Source organism: Sminthopsis crassicaudata, chromosome 1 (assembly GCF_048593235.1).
Source record: "Sminthopsis crassicaudata isolate SCR6 chromosome 1, ASM4859323v1, whole genome shotgun sequence".
NCBI lineage: Eukaryota > Metazoa > Chordata > Mammalia > Dasyuromorphia > Dasyuridae > Sminthopsis > Sminthopsis crassicaudata.
This window is the reverse complement of record NC_133617.1, coordinates 468,628,049-468,643,215: the sequence shown is the minus strand read 5'-3', so window position 1 is coordinate 468,643,215 and position 15,167 is coordinate 468,628,049. Positions and strand designations below refer to the sequence as shown.

General features: G+C 35.4%; 1 protein-coding gene across 5 annotated transcripts in view; it reads left to right on the top strand.

The window, feature by feature from the left end:
• The first annotated feature begins 1,427 nt into the window (after positions 1 to 1,427).
• The window catches only part of TMC7 (transmembrane channel like 7), a 60,969-nt gene continuing 47,229 nt past the window's right edge, over positions 1,428 to 15,167 (top strand). For 4 of the 5 annotated variants that reach the window (XR_012484586.1, XR_012484587.1, XM_074280903.1 and 1 more), the window contains exon 1: positions 1,428 to 1,608. Coding sequence is in view for 2 of the 5 variants with exons in the window: in XM_074280903.1 (XP_074137004.1) it covers positions 1,557 to 1,608 (52 nt within the window). In the remaining 3 variants the exon portion in view is untranslated. The remainder of the gene's footprint in view (positions 1,609 to 15,167) is intronic. The other variant, XM_074280905.1, reaches the window with a different exon arrangement.

Sequence of the window (15,167 nt, the reverse complement as noted above, 5' to 3'; positions counted from 1 at the left end):
CAAGCCATAGAATTCAATAATGGATGCAACCCCATTCCTACCATTCCTTCTTTATAACTTCTGAGCCATAAAATTAACATATCAATGACTCAAGAACCTGATCTTTGTTTCTCTTTCTTATAAAATTATCTTCTTGCTTCTGGTTCTTTGCTAAATTCCTTTGGAACTTAGCCCTTTTCAAATAGCATTACAATTATAATAAACTTTGCCTCTTGACTTGGAGGTGAGTATGAACTTGCAACTTCTTTGAGATACCTCATGATACACTGATCTGGAACTTCAACCTTTTTGGAGTCTCCTTTGAATCCCACCATCTGCACTGATGCTTTTTTTGGTTGCAGGAAGGATTTCACAAAGCAGCTCAGGAAAGGTACCATTTTTCTTTTTTAATCTTTTTAAACTGTAATTAATTTTTAAATACACATTGCTTTATGAATCATGTGGGGAGAGAAAAATCAGAGGAGGGAAAAAAATTATGACAGGAAAAAAAAAAACAGAAAAAATAAGTGAACAGAGATTGATTTGCATTCAATCTCCATCATACTTTTTTTCCTGGAGGCAGATGGCATTTTCTATTCAAAGTTTATTGGGATTGCCTTGAATCACTGAACCAGTGAGAAGAACCAAGTCTTCCATAGTTGATCATGGCACATTCTTACTATTCCTGTGTACAGTGTATTCTTAGTTCTGTTTCTTTCGCTCTTCATCAGTTATGTAAATCTTTCCAAGCGAAAGGTACCATTTTTCTTTCTCTTGGAGAAATTCTTCCATAACTATGGAGGATCCTGGACCGTCTTCTCCCCTAACCCATCCTTTTTTTCCGTTCTCCCTGAGATCCCAAAGAGCTCAATTCTCTAGGCTATTACTACAGCCTCTGGAGAATTGTGCTGACCAGACCATGAGACAAAATGGTATACAATTCCTAGGAATTTGCTACTCAGACATGATCCTTATTCTGTAACTTCTCCCTTCCTCCCCCTCCCCCAAGTAAATCCTTCAAGGCTCAGTCACAATGACTCCCAAATGCCTGAGGTGAGCAGGATTCTCCAGGGAAAGGTAATGGTCTTTTATTGATTGACTAGTGGTCTCTTAAAGCTTGTTGATTGCTTAACCTATGCTACAGAGATTCTAATATTTTTTCCTATAGAGTTCTCCTATTCCCATTCCCCAATGTTACCTTTCTCTGCCATGTCCGATGAAAAATCCCTTACCCATTAAGGCTCTATGCCTCTCACCCCTGGCCTCTCCTTCTAACTTTCCCAAACAATCCAGAAATCCCGAACACTTCGGTCTTCAAGATGTACGGCGTTGGCTCCATATAGATCTACTCCTCCTTCCCCTAAAATAAGAGGCAGCCGATCGTCAATCCAGGAGTACAGCCCCTCCTCCGAATGCCCAGATCTAGCGAGTGCCCTCCCACTGACTATGACGTCAATGGCCGGAACCTGGAATAGCCGTGGCTGGGAAGCCCGGCTGGGCCGCAACCCGAGCTGTCTCCTACTTCGCCTCTTTTTATTTTTTTCTCTCCTCCATCTCCTCTTTCCAGTCGCGCAGCCATGAGTGACACCAGCTCGGTCAGCCGGCTGAGCTGGAACGGCAACAGAGATGGTAAGCAAAAGGGGAGAGGGGAGAACAGGGTCCTGGGCTGCACCGTCGCAGAAAGAATGAGTCTTAGGAGATTCCCAAAGAAAGAATGGGCAGCTCCCCTCCGACCCCAGCAACCGGTTCCCACGCCGGGGAGGAGACACTGGGAAGGGTGAGACTTGCGGAGGGTACTTCTTGGATCAGGAACTTAGTCTCTTGGGAAGCGGTAGCTTCTTCTCAGCTCTATGCTTGCCTCTAGTGAATTCAGAAGAGAAGGAAGGAATCTTTCTAGGACTTTGGATCTTCCAGACATCGGGAAGTTTGAGATCAGTCTTGTAGCTGAACTGTTCTTATCTTCTCCAGGAGCTCATTTCCTGAAAAACTTATCTGGATGAAAATATCCATGCTCCCCTTGGAGCTAGGAGGCAGACTGCGTGGAGTAATTGAAAAGGAAATCGAATTGGGAATCAAGAAAGCTAAATTCTCTAGTCTTAGATCTCACACTTAGTCAAAGTGTAGTCTCAGACCGGCCACAGACACTGGAACTATTTATCTATCCTGAAACTCCTTATTTATATGGAGCGTTTACGTTTTAAGTGCCGTGACGAGAGTGTTGACTAGAACGACCAGAGATGGCCAACCTGCCCACAAAAAGCGTATTTTGGTTTTAGACGGGTCCTTCCTCAATACAAATCTCGATAATTACGGAAAAGTTTTGGGAGGTTTCTGGCTAGCCACCTAACATTTTAATCTTGCTAGCCAAAATTAGTTACAACAAATGTATCTGGCTCCGTTCTTAATTTGCAAGTTTGTCTCTGCCCAGCAAGAACATTTTCCTTTACGTAAACTACTTATTCAAAAATGACTAGAGAGCATTGTTAATGGCCAGCAATTCTGGGCAGCATGATTTAAAAGAAATCCAAATATTGAAACATTCTAAATGACCGAGAAGTCAGTCAACAAGCATTTATTAGTGCTTACTGTATGTTAGTTAGGTACTGTGCTGAACTCTGGAAATAGAAAGGAAAAAAAAAAAACCAGTCCTTCCTCCTCTTAAAGAATTATGAATTAATATTGTAATGAGGGAGACAACTGTAAATTACTTCTATGTTGATATAGGATATATTTGGAGTCCATTACTTTCCACTGGGGGTGGGGGAGTCTACCACTTTCCACTGCCGGAGGGGAAGGAGGGAGGGGGGGAGTAGGAAGTAGACAATAGCAGCAGGACCAGGGGAAAGGCCACCTGAGATAACTTTGAGCTTTGTATATTCTGTGTACTACATGGATGTTCTTTGAGATTTAAGAGTTCCCATAAACCACTTTAAGTCTTTTCTGGTTTTTATTATTCCTGCCACTATTTAGGAAAATTCACTAATGTAATGGTGATTATGTTTTGAGTTCTGGCATCTCCTATACGCTGTGGAAAAGACCCACAAATTTAAACATGATTGTTAGATATTAAGAGAGTGGCCTGTCAAAACTTTTTGTCTTTCATTTATTTTAGTGCATAGAATAACGTTAGTAATTTAGTGGCTATGTAATCATGGCCGATTCATCTCTTCTGATGCTCAATTTTTTCATCTTTCAAATGGGGATAATTATGCATGACCTGTTTCAGAGAATTGGAAGAGAGGGAACGGTAATAGAAAAGTTTTGTAAATCTTAAAACACTATAATGATGTGATATTTTTATTAATATTACAAAAATGTTGGCAACTGTAGAACTATATTATTTTTTTACATCTCTGAAATCAATTTTATAATGAAATTGATTACCTGTAAAGCTTAACTCTTGCCATACTCTCTGTTATCACTGCCCATATGTGGGTGGATGTGGTTGGTTTTTAATATGATTCACTAGTGTATTTTGGAAAGAGGAAAACCTGTTTCTTCAGATCTGCTCAGAATGTCCAAGGAAAACCAAACCCTTTTGGTTAGGCATCACATATGTTTCCTGTCATTTAAACCCCAAGAAGGTTTGCATTCCTATAGAACAAGGCTCCCCAATTTGATTTAGTTATCTGGTTACATCAATTGTCTTTTGGCTTTTCAAAAAAGAAACAAGCGACCTGGCAAGAATTTGTCTGCAGGACTAGGGACCAAAAGGATATTTGGCTGTCCCTGAGAGTTAGGTACAAGCAAAGGTCATTGTTTTCGACATGGAAAATGCCTTTAATATCCAGTCTTCTAATACATTCCTCTCATTTTTCCCAATAAAGGTCCATAAAGCTTAAATGACTCTCATAAGTAGGATTGGAACACAGTCCTTTGGCCCCACATTCATATCTCTTTTCCACTAACCACACTTGGGCTACAGGAAGTTAAGACCTCTGGATTGAAACTAATAGGATGCAGTTAAATTTTTTAATTTTTTGTTTCTTATTTCATATTATCTGTATTTTCTAATGTATCTCTTTTTTACCCAGAGAGTCATACTGCAAACAAAAGAATAAAAAAGAGGGAACAAACAGTTTAGGAAAACTTACCAGTGTATTGTAAAAGCCTGCTATTTTGTATAGTTCCACCCACCTTTGCAAAGAATTATGGGGTTTAAGCCTTTTGTATCCATTCTCTGGGAACTACCTTAATTATTATAAATTTGGAAGCATTCCATATTTATTGCTTTGTGCTTGATTTTTTTTCATTTTTGTTATAATCATTGTGTTCATTGTCAGTTTCTACTACTTTCACTTTGCATACATAAGTTCATAGGAATCTCCTTATGTTTCTCTGTTTTCATCATAGTCAATTTTTCATACAACCCAGTCGTTTTGTTAAATGTCTGTACTACAACTTCCGTTTACAGGTTCCAAATTAGGTTTCAAACTCAATACAAATAGAGGGTCAGTTACAGATTGGGAACGAACTGCATGTTCTATGTGGCCACTAAGTAAGTAAAAGTCAGGAAGACCCACATTCAAATCCAACCTCAAACACTGAGTAGCTGGAAGACCCTGAGCAAGTCTTCATCAATAAAATAATATATAATATATAAAATAATATATAATGGCATCCAACTCACAGGGTAGTTGTGAGCATCAAATGAGATATTTGTAAAGCACTTAACACATTGGTAAACACATATAAAAGTTAACCCTGAGGATGAGGATGATGGTGTTTGATTTGTCCTTTATGAATAGAAGACCTGGATGTCAAGTAGGGATGGTTTGAAACATCAAGTTCCACAAAAGCCAAGGGCATGACGTTGTACCAGTGCAAGTGCAATCTTAGGTTGCTTCAATAGAGATACAATGTCCAGAACAAAAGCAGCTTAATCTTCTACCCTTCATTGCTTAGATCATGTCTACAATGTCAGTTCAGTTAGAGGAACACTAATTCAATAAAGCATGTCCAGAGAAGAGTGTTCAGGATGACATGGAACTGAAGGGTCAAATGTTAGAAGTCTTAAAATGCTTTTCTTTTTTTTTTTTTCTTCTCAATAGTATTTTATTTTTCCAGTTATAGTAAACATAGTTTTCAACATTTTTTAAATAATTATACTTTTTTTCCCCAAAAATAAATGCAAAAATAGTTTTCAACATTTACCCTTGCAAAATCTTGTTCCATATTTTTCTCCCTTCATCTTCACCTCCCTCCTCCTTTACACAGCAAGTAATCCCATATTGGTGCACTTCCAAACATGTACAATTCTTCTTAACATATTTCCACATGCTGTGCCAGGGGGAGGGAATGAGGGGAAAAAAACCAAGCAAACAAACAACAACCAAGGTGAAAATGCTGTATAGATCCACATTCGGTCTTCAAAGTCTTCTCTGGATATGAATGGCTTTTTCCAAAACAAGTCTATTGGAATTACTTTGAATTAACTCATTTTAACATTCATTTTTGTGAGATTTTGAGTTCCAATTTTTTTTCTCCCTTCTTCCTTTTTATCTCTTCCCTCCCCAAGACAGCAAACATTTTTAGATTAAACATAAGCAATCATTTTAAGCAGATTTCCATATCAGTTATGTGAAAGAAAAATCAGAACTAAAGGGAAAAAAAACACACACAAAAAAAAGAGAAAGCAAGCAACAATTAAAAAAGGTGGAAATAGCATGCTTTGATCCATTTTGTCTTCATAGTTCTCCTTCTGGATGCAGATGACATTTTCCATTCCAAGTCTATTGGAATTGTCTTGGATCACTGCTTATCTTAACTTAGAAGAGCTAAATATATCATAATTGATCATCACATAATCTTATTGTTACTGTGTACAATATTTCTCCTGGTTTTGCTCACATCATTCAACATCAGTTCATATGAGTATTTCCAGGCTTTTGTGAAATCAATCTGTTAATCATTTCTTTTAGAACAATAATATTCCATTACCTTCATATACCTATTCAGCCATTCTCCAAATGATGGACATTACTTTCTACTTCAGTTTCCAGTTCCTTGCCATTACAAAAAGAGTTGCTATAAACATTTTTGCACACTTGGGGCCTTTTATGATTTCTTTGGGATATAGACCCAGTAGTGGCATCTGTAGCCAGTAGTTCTGTAGCCCTTTGGGTATAGAGGGATTAAAATGTTGGAAAGGTCATGAAGTGGTAAATTTATTCTGGCAGAACTATGATGAATAAGAGAAAGTTACAGAGAGTCATATGATGGCAAGCAATGAGTGAAATCTATTTTCTAATGACTTAACAATTTTTATTTTGTATTAAAAAAATATTAGTTAACAAGTATTTCTGCATTCTAACAAGAACAGAATGAAATAGAGTTTATATAGAAATCTCCCAATATAGTTGGGTGATACAGTGGGCCTAGAGTAAGCACTGGGCCTAGAATCAGGAATCCAATCTCAGACAATTAGTAGATGTGTGACTCTGGAAAAGTTATTTAGCTTCCTTTTGCATCAATTTCTTCATTTGTAGAATAGGGATAATAATAGCACCTATGTTCCAGAGTTGTTAGGATCAAATATGAAAATAGTTGCAAATTCTTAAATACAAGTTGTTAAATACTCTTAATTACTTACAGCTTGCCTTTTTTTATAAAGTAAAGAATTTCTATTTTTTGAAATTACTATCTTATTTAATTTTGTCAATTTTATTTTCAGTTTCAAATTCTCTACCTCATCTACCTACTGAAAAGGCAGGAAAAAATGAGACCCTTTACAAATATAGATAGATAGATAGATAGATAGATAGATAGATAGATAGATAGATAGATAGATAGATGATAGATAGATATACAAAACAAATTTCTGCATTGGCTGTGTTGTGAGGAAAAAAAATAAGCAAAAGAAAGTGAGAGAAATAGAAGGAAATATGCTTCAATCTGCACTCAAGAGTACATCAGTTCTCTTTGTGGAGCAGACAGCATATTTCATGGAACATTGTATTGATCAGAATTACTAAATCTTTCAAAGTTGATTATCTTTATAACGCTGTTATGATTGTATAAAAATGTTCTTCTGGTCCTGCTCAGTTCAGTTTACATCAGTTCTTCCCAGATTTTTCTGAAACCATATCTTTCATCATTTTTTATGGCACAGTAGTGTTTCATAATATTCATATACTATAACTTGTTCAACCATTCCCCAATTGTTGGTCATTCCTTTAGTTTCCAAGTTGCTAACACAAAAAGAGCTGGTATAAAAAATTTTGGAAAATATCAGCCCCTTTCCTCTTTGATGTCTGTGGTATTAGGTAGGAGGGGCACCACTAGGTCAAAGGATATGTACAGTTCAATAACTTTGGAGAATAGTTTCAAATTCTTTCCAAAATGCTTGGATTAGTTCACAACTCTACCAATAGTATGCTATTGTACCTATTTTCCCATGTCTCCTACAGCATTTTGTTATTTTCTTTTTTTGACATTTTACCCAATCTATTGGGTACAAAGTGGTACCTCTGAATTGCAGTTCTTTAATTAGTGATTTATAGCATTTTGTTAATGTGGCTATTGACAGTTTTGATTTCTCCCCCTTGAAATATTCATATATTCATATATGTTGACCACTTATCAATTGGGAAATAGCTCCTATTCTTGCAAATCAGTTCTCTATATATTTGAGAAATTAGACCTTTATCAGAGAAACTTGCTACAGAGATTTTTGCCTCATTTTCCTACTTTCTAATTTTAGCTATATTAGTTTAATTTGTAAAAAAAAAAATTTATATTATCAAATTAATCATTTTACTTCTTGTGAATGTCTCTATATCTTGATTAGTCATGAACTATTCACCTATGCATAAATCTGACAGGTAATTTTTTTCATGCTTCACTTTTTCTAAATCATGTACCCATTTTGAATTTATCTATGTTGGTCTATATCTAGTTTTTGACAGACTATTTTCCAGTTTTTCCAACTTTTTTTTTTTTTGACAAATACTGAGTTATTATAATAACTAATAATAATAAATAAGATTATAGTACAAGTAATTGGGATCTTTGAGTTTATCAAACACATCAAACATGTGATATACTGAGTAACACTGCTTTTTCTTATTTAGTATCAAAAAAAATTTTTTTTTTTTGATGATTACAGTTTTGTAGGGTAGATTGAAATATAGTACTGCTAGTCCTCTTTCCCATTTAAAAAACTGATTCCTTTTTGTTGTTTTAGATGGATTGAGTCATCTTTTTCTGGTTCTGTAAAGTAATTCTTTGGTAATTTGATTAGTATGAAATTGAAGAAGTAAATTAATTGAGGTAGTATTGTCATTTCTGTTATACTGGCTCAGCCTACCCATGAACAATAATTATTTCTGCATTTTTCTAGATCTGTTTGTATGAAGAATGGTTTGTAATTATTTATATTCATATAATTGCTATGTATGTCTCAGTAGGAAGATTTTCAAATATTTTATGCTACCTGTAGTTATCTTAAATGGAATTTCTCTTTCTATCTCTCTGGGTTTTGTTGGTAATATGCAGACATGCTAATGATTTATGTGGATTTGTTTTATATCTTTCGACTCTGCTAAGGTTAATTGTTCTGATTAGCTTTTTAGTTCTCCCTAAGAGCATCCAATAAAGTTTTTAGGGTTTGTTGCAAAGTGTGATAGGTTTGTTTCCTCACTGCCCATACTTATCCTTTAATCTCTTATTTCTTGATTTAATGCTATTGCAAGCATTTCTAGTATAGTATTGAGTAGTAATGGTGATAATGGAAATCTTTGCTTTACCCTTGATGTTATTAGAAAGTCTTTTCTCCATTATAGATAATGCTTACTCTTGGCTTAAGACAGATAATATTTATCATGTAAAGGAAAATTCCATTTATAATTAAAAAAAAAAAAAACCCAGAAATGGATGATTTATTTTCTCAAATACTTTTTCTAGATCTCTTGAAATAATATAATTTTTGTTATTGATATAGTCAATCATGCTTGTAGCTTTCTTATTATTAAACCAACCCTACATTCCTGGTATAAATCTACTTTGATTGTGATATATGTTCTTTGTATTATGTTACTGTTATTTCCTTGCTAGTAGCTTAGATGGTGCAGTGAACTAAGCATTTTAGCTTACAGCAGGAAGAGTAGAATTCAAATCCATCTTCAAACACTTTACTGTATGACACTGGGCAAATTGCTTAAGTTCAGTCTGCATCACTTTGCTTATTTGTAAAATCAGGATAGTGATAGTGATGGGGGCGATAGTCCCTTTAAGATTCCTTTCCTGATTTCCAACTTCCTTTGGGACTGATCTTTGATTACAAGATCTGGTCAAAACCAGCCTTTTGTATTCCTAGGGGAAAGATCCGGATCTAAGCCAGTTTGGGCTGAACTCAGCCCCCACAGGATCTGAGTTGGCTTGGGTTTTCAGCCCCCATTCTAATGATCTGCTCAAGTAGCCCAACCCTCCACCTGGTGGGTTCTAGCTATCGAGGAATCAACCTGGGCACCACCCAGATGCCTCTTCAAGCAGATAAAAAAGCCAAGTTGGAATCATCCCTCGGCAGAGAGTTGAAACATGCCAGGCAACCATGCTTTGCAGACTCTCTGTCCCGCCGCTTGGGGTGTATTTCCTTCTCTATCTAATGCCTTTCATTAACCAGACTTTAACCTTACTTCTAAAGCCTGCAATAAACCTCTTTTTATCAATCTAGGTTTTCGGGCCTGTAAATTCATTTACAGGGGACTCTCGCCACCACTATACCTCATTTAACTCTGTATCCTTGCCCGAATCCTAAGGGGTTGCAGGGGAACTTCTATTTGACTCCCTGTACCCCAATCCTGCCACTAGACCTCAATTAATCCTAATTTTATTTAGGTATTTACCTCATCAATAGCATTTATCACTTAGGCAATGAATTCAATAAAATAATGTCTATGAGAACTTTGCAAAGCTTAAAACACTAAATGTTGGCTAATATTAATTATATTGATAGTGCTTAGAATATTCACTAGAACATAGAATTTGATACTTTTTTTTTAATCTCTGAGGAAAATGCACTATCCAAATTTTGACCCATGATTAGTTGAAATAGAAGTTTTTTATTTTCCAAAGCCATATACTGGAATACAGCAGAATATTATAAATCTAGTCATCTTGGATTATTAACCAAAAAACACAAGCAAAATAATTTTGCTCTGCCTGCAGGGGTGGGGTAGTAGAAAGGAGGAGTTGGAATCCTGAGATTTTAAGAGTTAGTGAAGTTTTATGCCATTGGTTAGGAATGAAACTTAATATTAGGTTTCCAGTTCCTGAGTCTATGATCACTAGGGATAATAAGGACATTTTGTCCTTTTTTCATATAGATTAAATTAGTACCCCATAGTCTAATTATGGTAAATGTTAAATTGAAATTCATATTAAGAGCTTGTTTTTGCCCTGAAGCTCTAATTCTTCATGCTCACTTAGTAACTCCACCCATCTGAGTCAATTTTCCTCGGAACTCTGAAGCCTTTTAATATTCTTTTGTGTTTAAAGGAAATCTAGCTAGCCATTTTCTTTTCTTTTCTTTTTTTTAAATTAATTAATTAATTTTAAAATAATATTATCCCTTGTATTCATTTTTCCAAATTATTCCCTCCCTCCACTCCCTCCCCTTGATGACAGGCAATCCCATACATTTTACATGTGTTACAATATAACCTAGATACAATATATGTGTGTAAATACTATTTTCTTTGTTGCACATTAAGTATTAGCTTCCGAAGGTATAAGTAACCTGGATAGATAGACAATAGTGCTAACAATTTACATTCACTTCCCAGTGTTCCTTCTCTGGGTATAGTTATTTCTGTCCATCATTGATCAACTGGAAGTGAGTTCGATCTTTTTTATGTTGAAGATATCCACTTCCATTAGAATATATCTTCATACAGCATTGAAGTGTACAGCGATCTTCTGGTTCTGTTCATTTCACTCAGCATCAGTTCATGTAAGTCTCTCCAAGCCTCTCTGTATTCCTCCTGCTGGTCATTTCTTACAGAGCAATAATATTCCATAACTTTCATATACCATAATTTACCCAACCATTCTCCAATTGATGGGCATCCATTCAACTTCCAGTTTCTCTAGCTAGCCATTTTCAACCCTTTTGCAGCCCCATTCTGTTTAAATACATGTTTGCTAGTCCTACCATTTCCCCTTATCCAAGATTTTTTTTTTTTTTTTTTGCACTGCTACTTTTCTTTTTTTCACCGGAACTGGTTTTGTGTGTGTGAGTGTGTGTGTATAAGAGAGAGAGGGAAAGGGACAGAATCAGAGACAGAGACAGACAGAAACAGAGAGACACACTGAGTCAGGGTGGAGTATCAAGTTTTGCTCAGCAACTGAAGCTCAGTTAGTTCCTTTGTTCTTTTTGTTTATTTCTCTTCTTCCCTCCCTCCCATTAGAAGGAAGAGGATCAAAGAAAAGAAATGTATTTTCATTTTTTGCAACCTTTGTTGTAATCTAGTTACTTTTTATAGATCATTGTTTCTATCTGAGGCCCTCCTATACTGAGCACAAGCCAGGTCCACACCGGTTTGAGTTCTAAAATTAGTTGTGAGACAAGAGAATTCTGACATTATAAAAGTAGTACTTAATTCTAATGCTGTAATCTACAAAATATGCACATGTAAATTATTGATAATAATCCTTTAATCAATGGCCAGTTATTGAATTGAGTGTGGAAAAAGGAGTGGAGTGAAGACCAGGGTTTTAAAAATAAAGTGTATAGGAGAGAAAAGGAAAAGCAGAGGGAAAATCTCATTTTCTCCACTTTATTACCTTTATTACTATTTCTTTAGGTAGCCCTATACAGAAAAGAGTTAAAAGACAGCTCCCACCTTCTAGGAGTTCATAGGGAAAGCTTCCTGTAGAAGATGACATTTTAGTTGGGACTTGAAGGAAGACTAGGAAGTTAGTTGGCAGAGTTGAGGAGGGAGATGAATGGGGACTGTCAGAAAAAACTCTTGGAGCTGAGATGGATTGTCTTTTTTTGAAATGTCTCGCAGTGTTAGCTAGGCCAGTGTTAGCTAAACAAAGAATATGTATTGGGGAACAAGGTGTTAAAAAACGGGAATGTTGGAGGGAGCTAGGTAATGATGGGCTTTGAATGTCAAAAAAAGCATTTTGTATTTGCTCCTGGTAGGAAATCACCAAAATTATTGAATGGGGTGGTGGTGTGTGAGGTGGTGTTGTATGGGTGGTATGTATGTGACATTCACAATAACTGTCTCACATTCTCAAGAAAGCTTATCTTCATCCTTTGCCTCTATTTTCTCCCATTCTATTCCATTCTTAAACTTTGCTACCCATCTTCAGATTCCAACACTGACCTGAAACTGAAAGGATATCCTAGCTGCTAAATTTTTTCTTCCTTTTTTTTGTCTTAGGCTTTTTAAACTAAATTTACATTTTTCCTTTTTTTTTTTTTAATTACTTTTCCTCCTATTATATGTAAAAGCAAATTTAACTTAAAAAAAAATTGAGTTCCAAATTCTAATTCTCCATTTCTCTCCTGCCTCTTCCATGAGATAGTAAGCAGTCTGATTACTTGTGCAATCGTGAAACATTTCTGTATTAGTCATTTTATACAAGAAAACTCAGAAAAGAAGGAAGGTAGTATGCTTTGTCTCTCTTCGGATAATAACAGTTCTTTCTCTGAAGGCAGATAGATTTTTTTCATCATGAATCCTTTGGAATTATCTTGAATCATTGTATTGCTGAGTTATTCACAATTTTTCATTGTCCAAAATTTCTGTTATTGTGCAGAATGTTCTGGTTCCTCTTCATTTTGTATCAATTCACAAAAGTTTTTCCAGTTTTTTTTTTCTGAAATCATTCTGTCTGACATTTTTTTTTTTAAATTTAATTTAGTTTAATTTTTTTTTTATTCATTTTTCCAAATTATCCCCTCCCTCCCTCCACTCCCTCCCCCCCCCATGGCAGGTAATCCCATACATTTTACATGTGTTACAATATAACCTAGATACAATATATGTGTGTAAATACCATTTTCTTGTTGCATATTAATTATTAGCTTCCAAAGGTATAAGTAACCTGGGTACATAGACAGTAGTGCTAACAATTTACATTGGCTTCCCAGTGTTCCTTCTCTGGGTATAGTTATTTCTGTCCATCATTGATCAACTGGAAGTGAGTTGGCTCTTCTTTATGTTGAAGATTTCCACTTCCATCAGAATACATCCTCATACAGTATTGTTGTTGAAGTGTATAGTGATCCTCTGGTTCTGCTCATTTCACTCAGCAACAGTTGATTTAAGTCTCTCCAAGCCTCTCTGTATTCCTCCTGCTGGTCATTTCTTACAGAGCAATAATATTCCATAACCTTCATATACCACAATTTACCCAACCATTCTCCAATTGATGGACATCCATTCAACTTCCAGTTTCTAGCTACAACAAAAAGAGCTGCCACAAACATTTTGGCACATACAAGTCCCTTTCCACTTTTTAGTATTTCTTTGGGATATAATCCCAATAACAGCAATGCTGGGTCAAAGGGTATGCACAGTTTGACAACTTTTTGGGCATAGTTCCAAATTGCTCTCCAGAATGGCTGGATTCTTTCACAACTTCACCAACAATGTATCAGTGTTCCAGTTTTCCCACATCCCCTCCAACATTCATCATTATTTGTTCCTGTCATCTTAGCCAATCTGACAGGTGTGTAATGGTATCTCAGAGTCTGACATTTCTTTTTTAAAAAATTATTTAGCATTTTGTTTTCCCTCAGTTACATGTAAAAATAATTTTTAACATTTGTTTTTAAAATTTTGAGTTTCAAAGTTTCTCCCTTCTTCCTTTTTCTCTCTCCTGCCTCCCCCCACCCCCACTCCAAGGCAAACAATTTGATACAGGTTTTACATGTGTAGTTATTTAAATTTTCCATAATAGTCATGTTTAATCTAAACTAAACTTTAAAAAGACTAAAAAAAAAAAACCCTTAAGAAAAGTAAAGAAAAAATTTTTTTAAAGTATGCTACTAGGGGCAGCTAGGTGGATAGAGCACCAGCCCTAAAGTCAGGAGGATCTGAGTTCAAATTTGGTCTTAGACACTTAACACTTCTTAGCTGTGTGACCCCAGGCAAGTCACTTAACCCCAATTGCCTCAGGAAAAAAAAAAAAAAAAGTATGCTACTATCTGTCTTCAGACACTGTTAGTTCTTTTCCCTTTTAAAAAAATCTCTTTGGGATGCAGAGGTGGTAGTGTTATTGTTGGATCTAAGGCATTTTAGCTGCTAAACTCACTAATTCAGTAAGCACTTTTTAAAGATGATAATAGGTTTTGAAGCTGAAGACAAGAACGATCTGATGGCTTTTTCTTAGGAGTAAAGATGTGTTTTAGTTGAAAGAATGATAAATTCTGATTCAGAGACTGGGTTTTTAATTCCCTTTCTGCTAATTACTACCTATATGATATTGGTAAAGTCATTTAAGCTCTCTCAAGCCTAGATTTCTTTATTTTTGATATGAAGGAGTTGGACTAAATGCCTTATGAACTAGACTTCTTTCAAAGACTCATCATTAAGTCTATGATAATCTATGATCCTATGAGGCCATAGCCCAAGAATGTTAGTATTCATATATTTTAGCATAATTGTTCTGTGGGTGACCTTTGACTAATTTTTCATTATAATAGGATAGAAAGAACACTGAACCAACTGTCAGGAGATTTGGATTTTAGTCTTGGCTCTGCCATTAACCCAATGTATGATGTTGGATTTAACCTGTTATGAGCTTCAGTTTTCTCACCTGTTTACCAGGGATAATAATATTGCCTTTACCTCAATAATCCTATTGTTGAGGAATATACTTTGACAATGTAAAAAAAAAAAAAAAGAGTGAGCTCTCTATTTTCAAGGTTGAATTACTTACCATTTGAAACACACACACAAAACTTAGAAGCCATTTAAATGTCTAACAATGGAGGAATGGTTAAATAAATTATAGTATATTCATATATGATGTAATTAAGACCAATAAATTTCAGAAATATAAAGAAGTTTTCTAAGTGCTTTATGAAATAATGATGTAGATAAAAGCATAACTCCTAGAGCATAATACATAAAAAGAAAAGTGAGGAAGAATGAATGGATGGTGAATTCTGATAGAGACTTAGAGGGTGGGGAAAGCGATAACTTTTTATTAAAATTAACTACAGAATA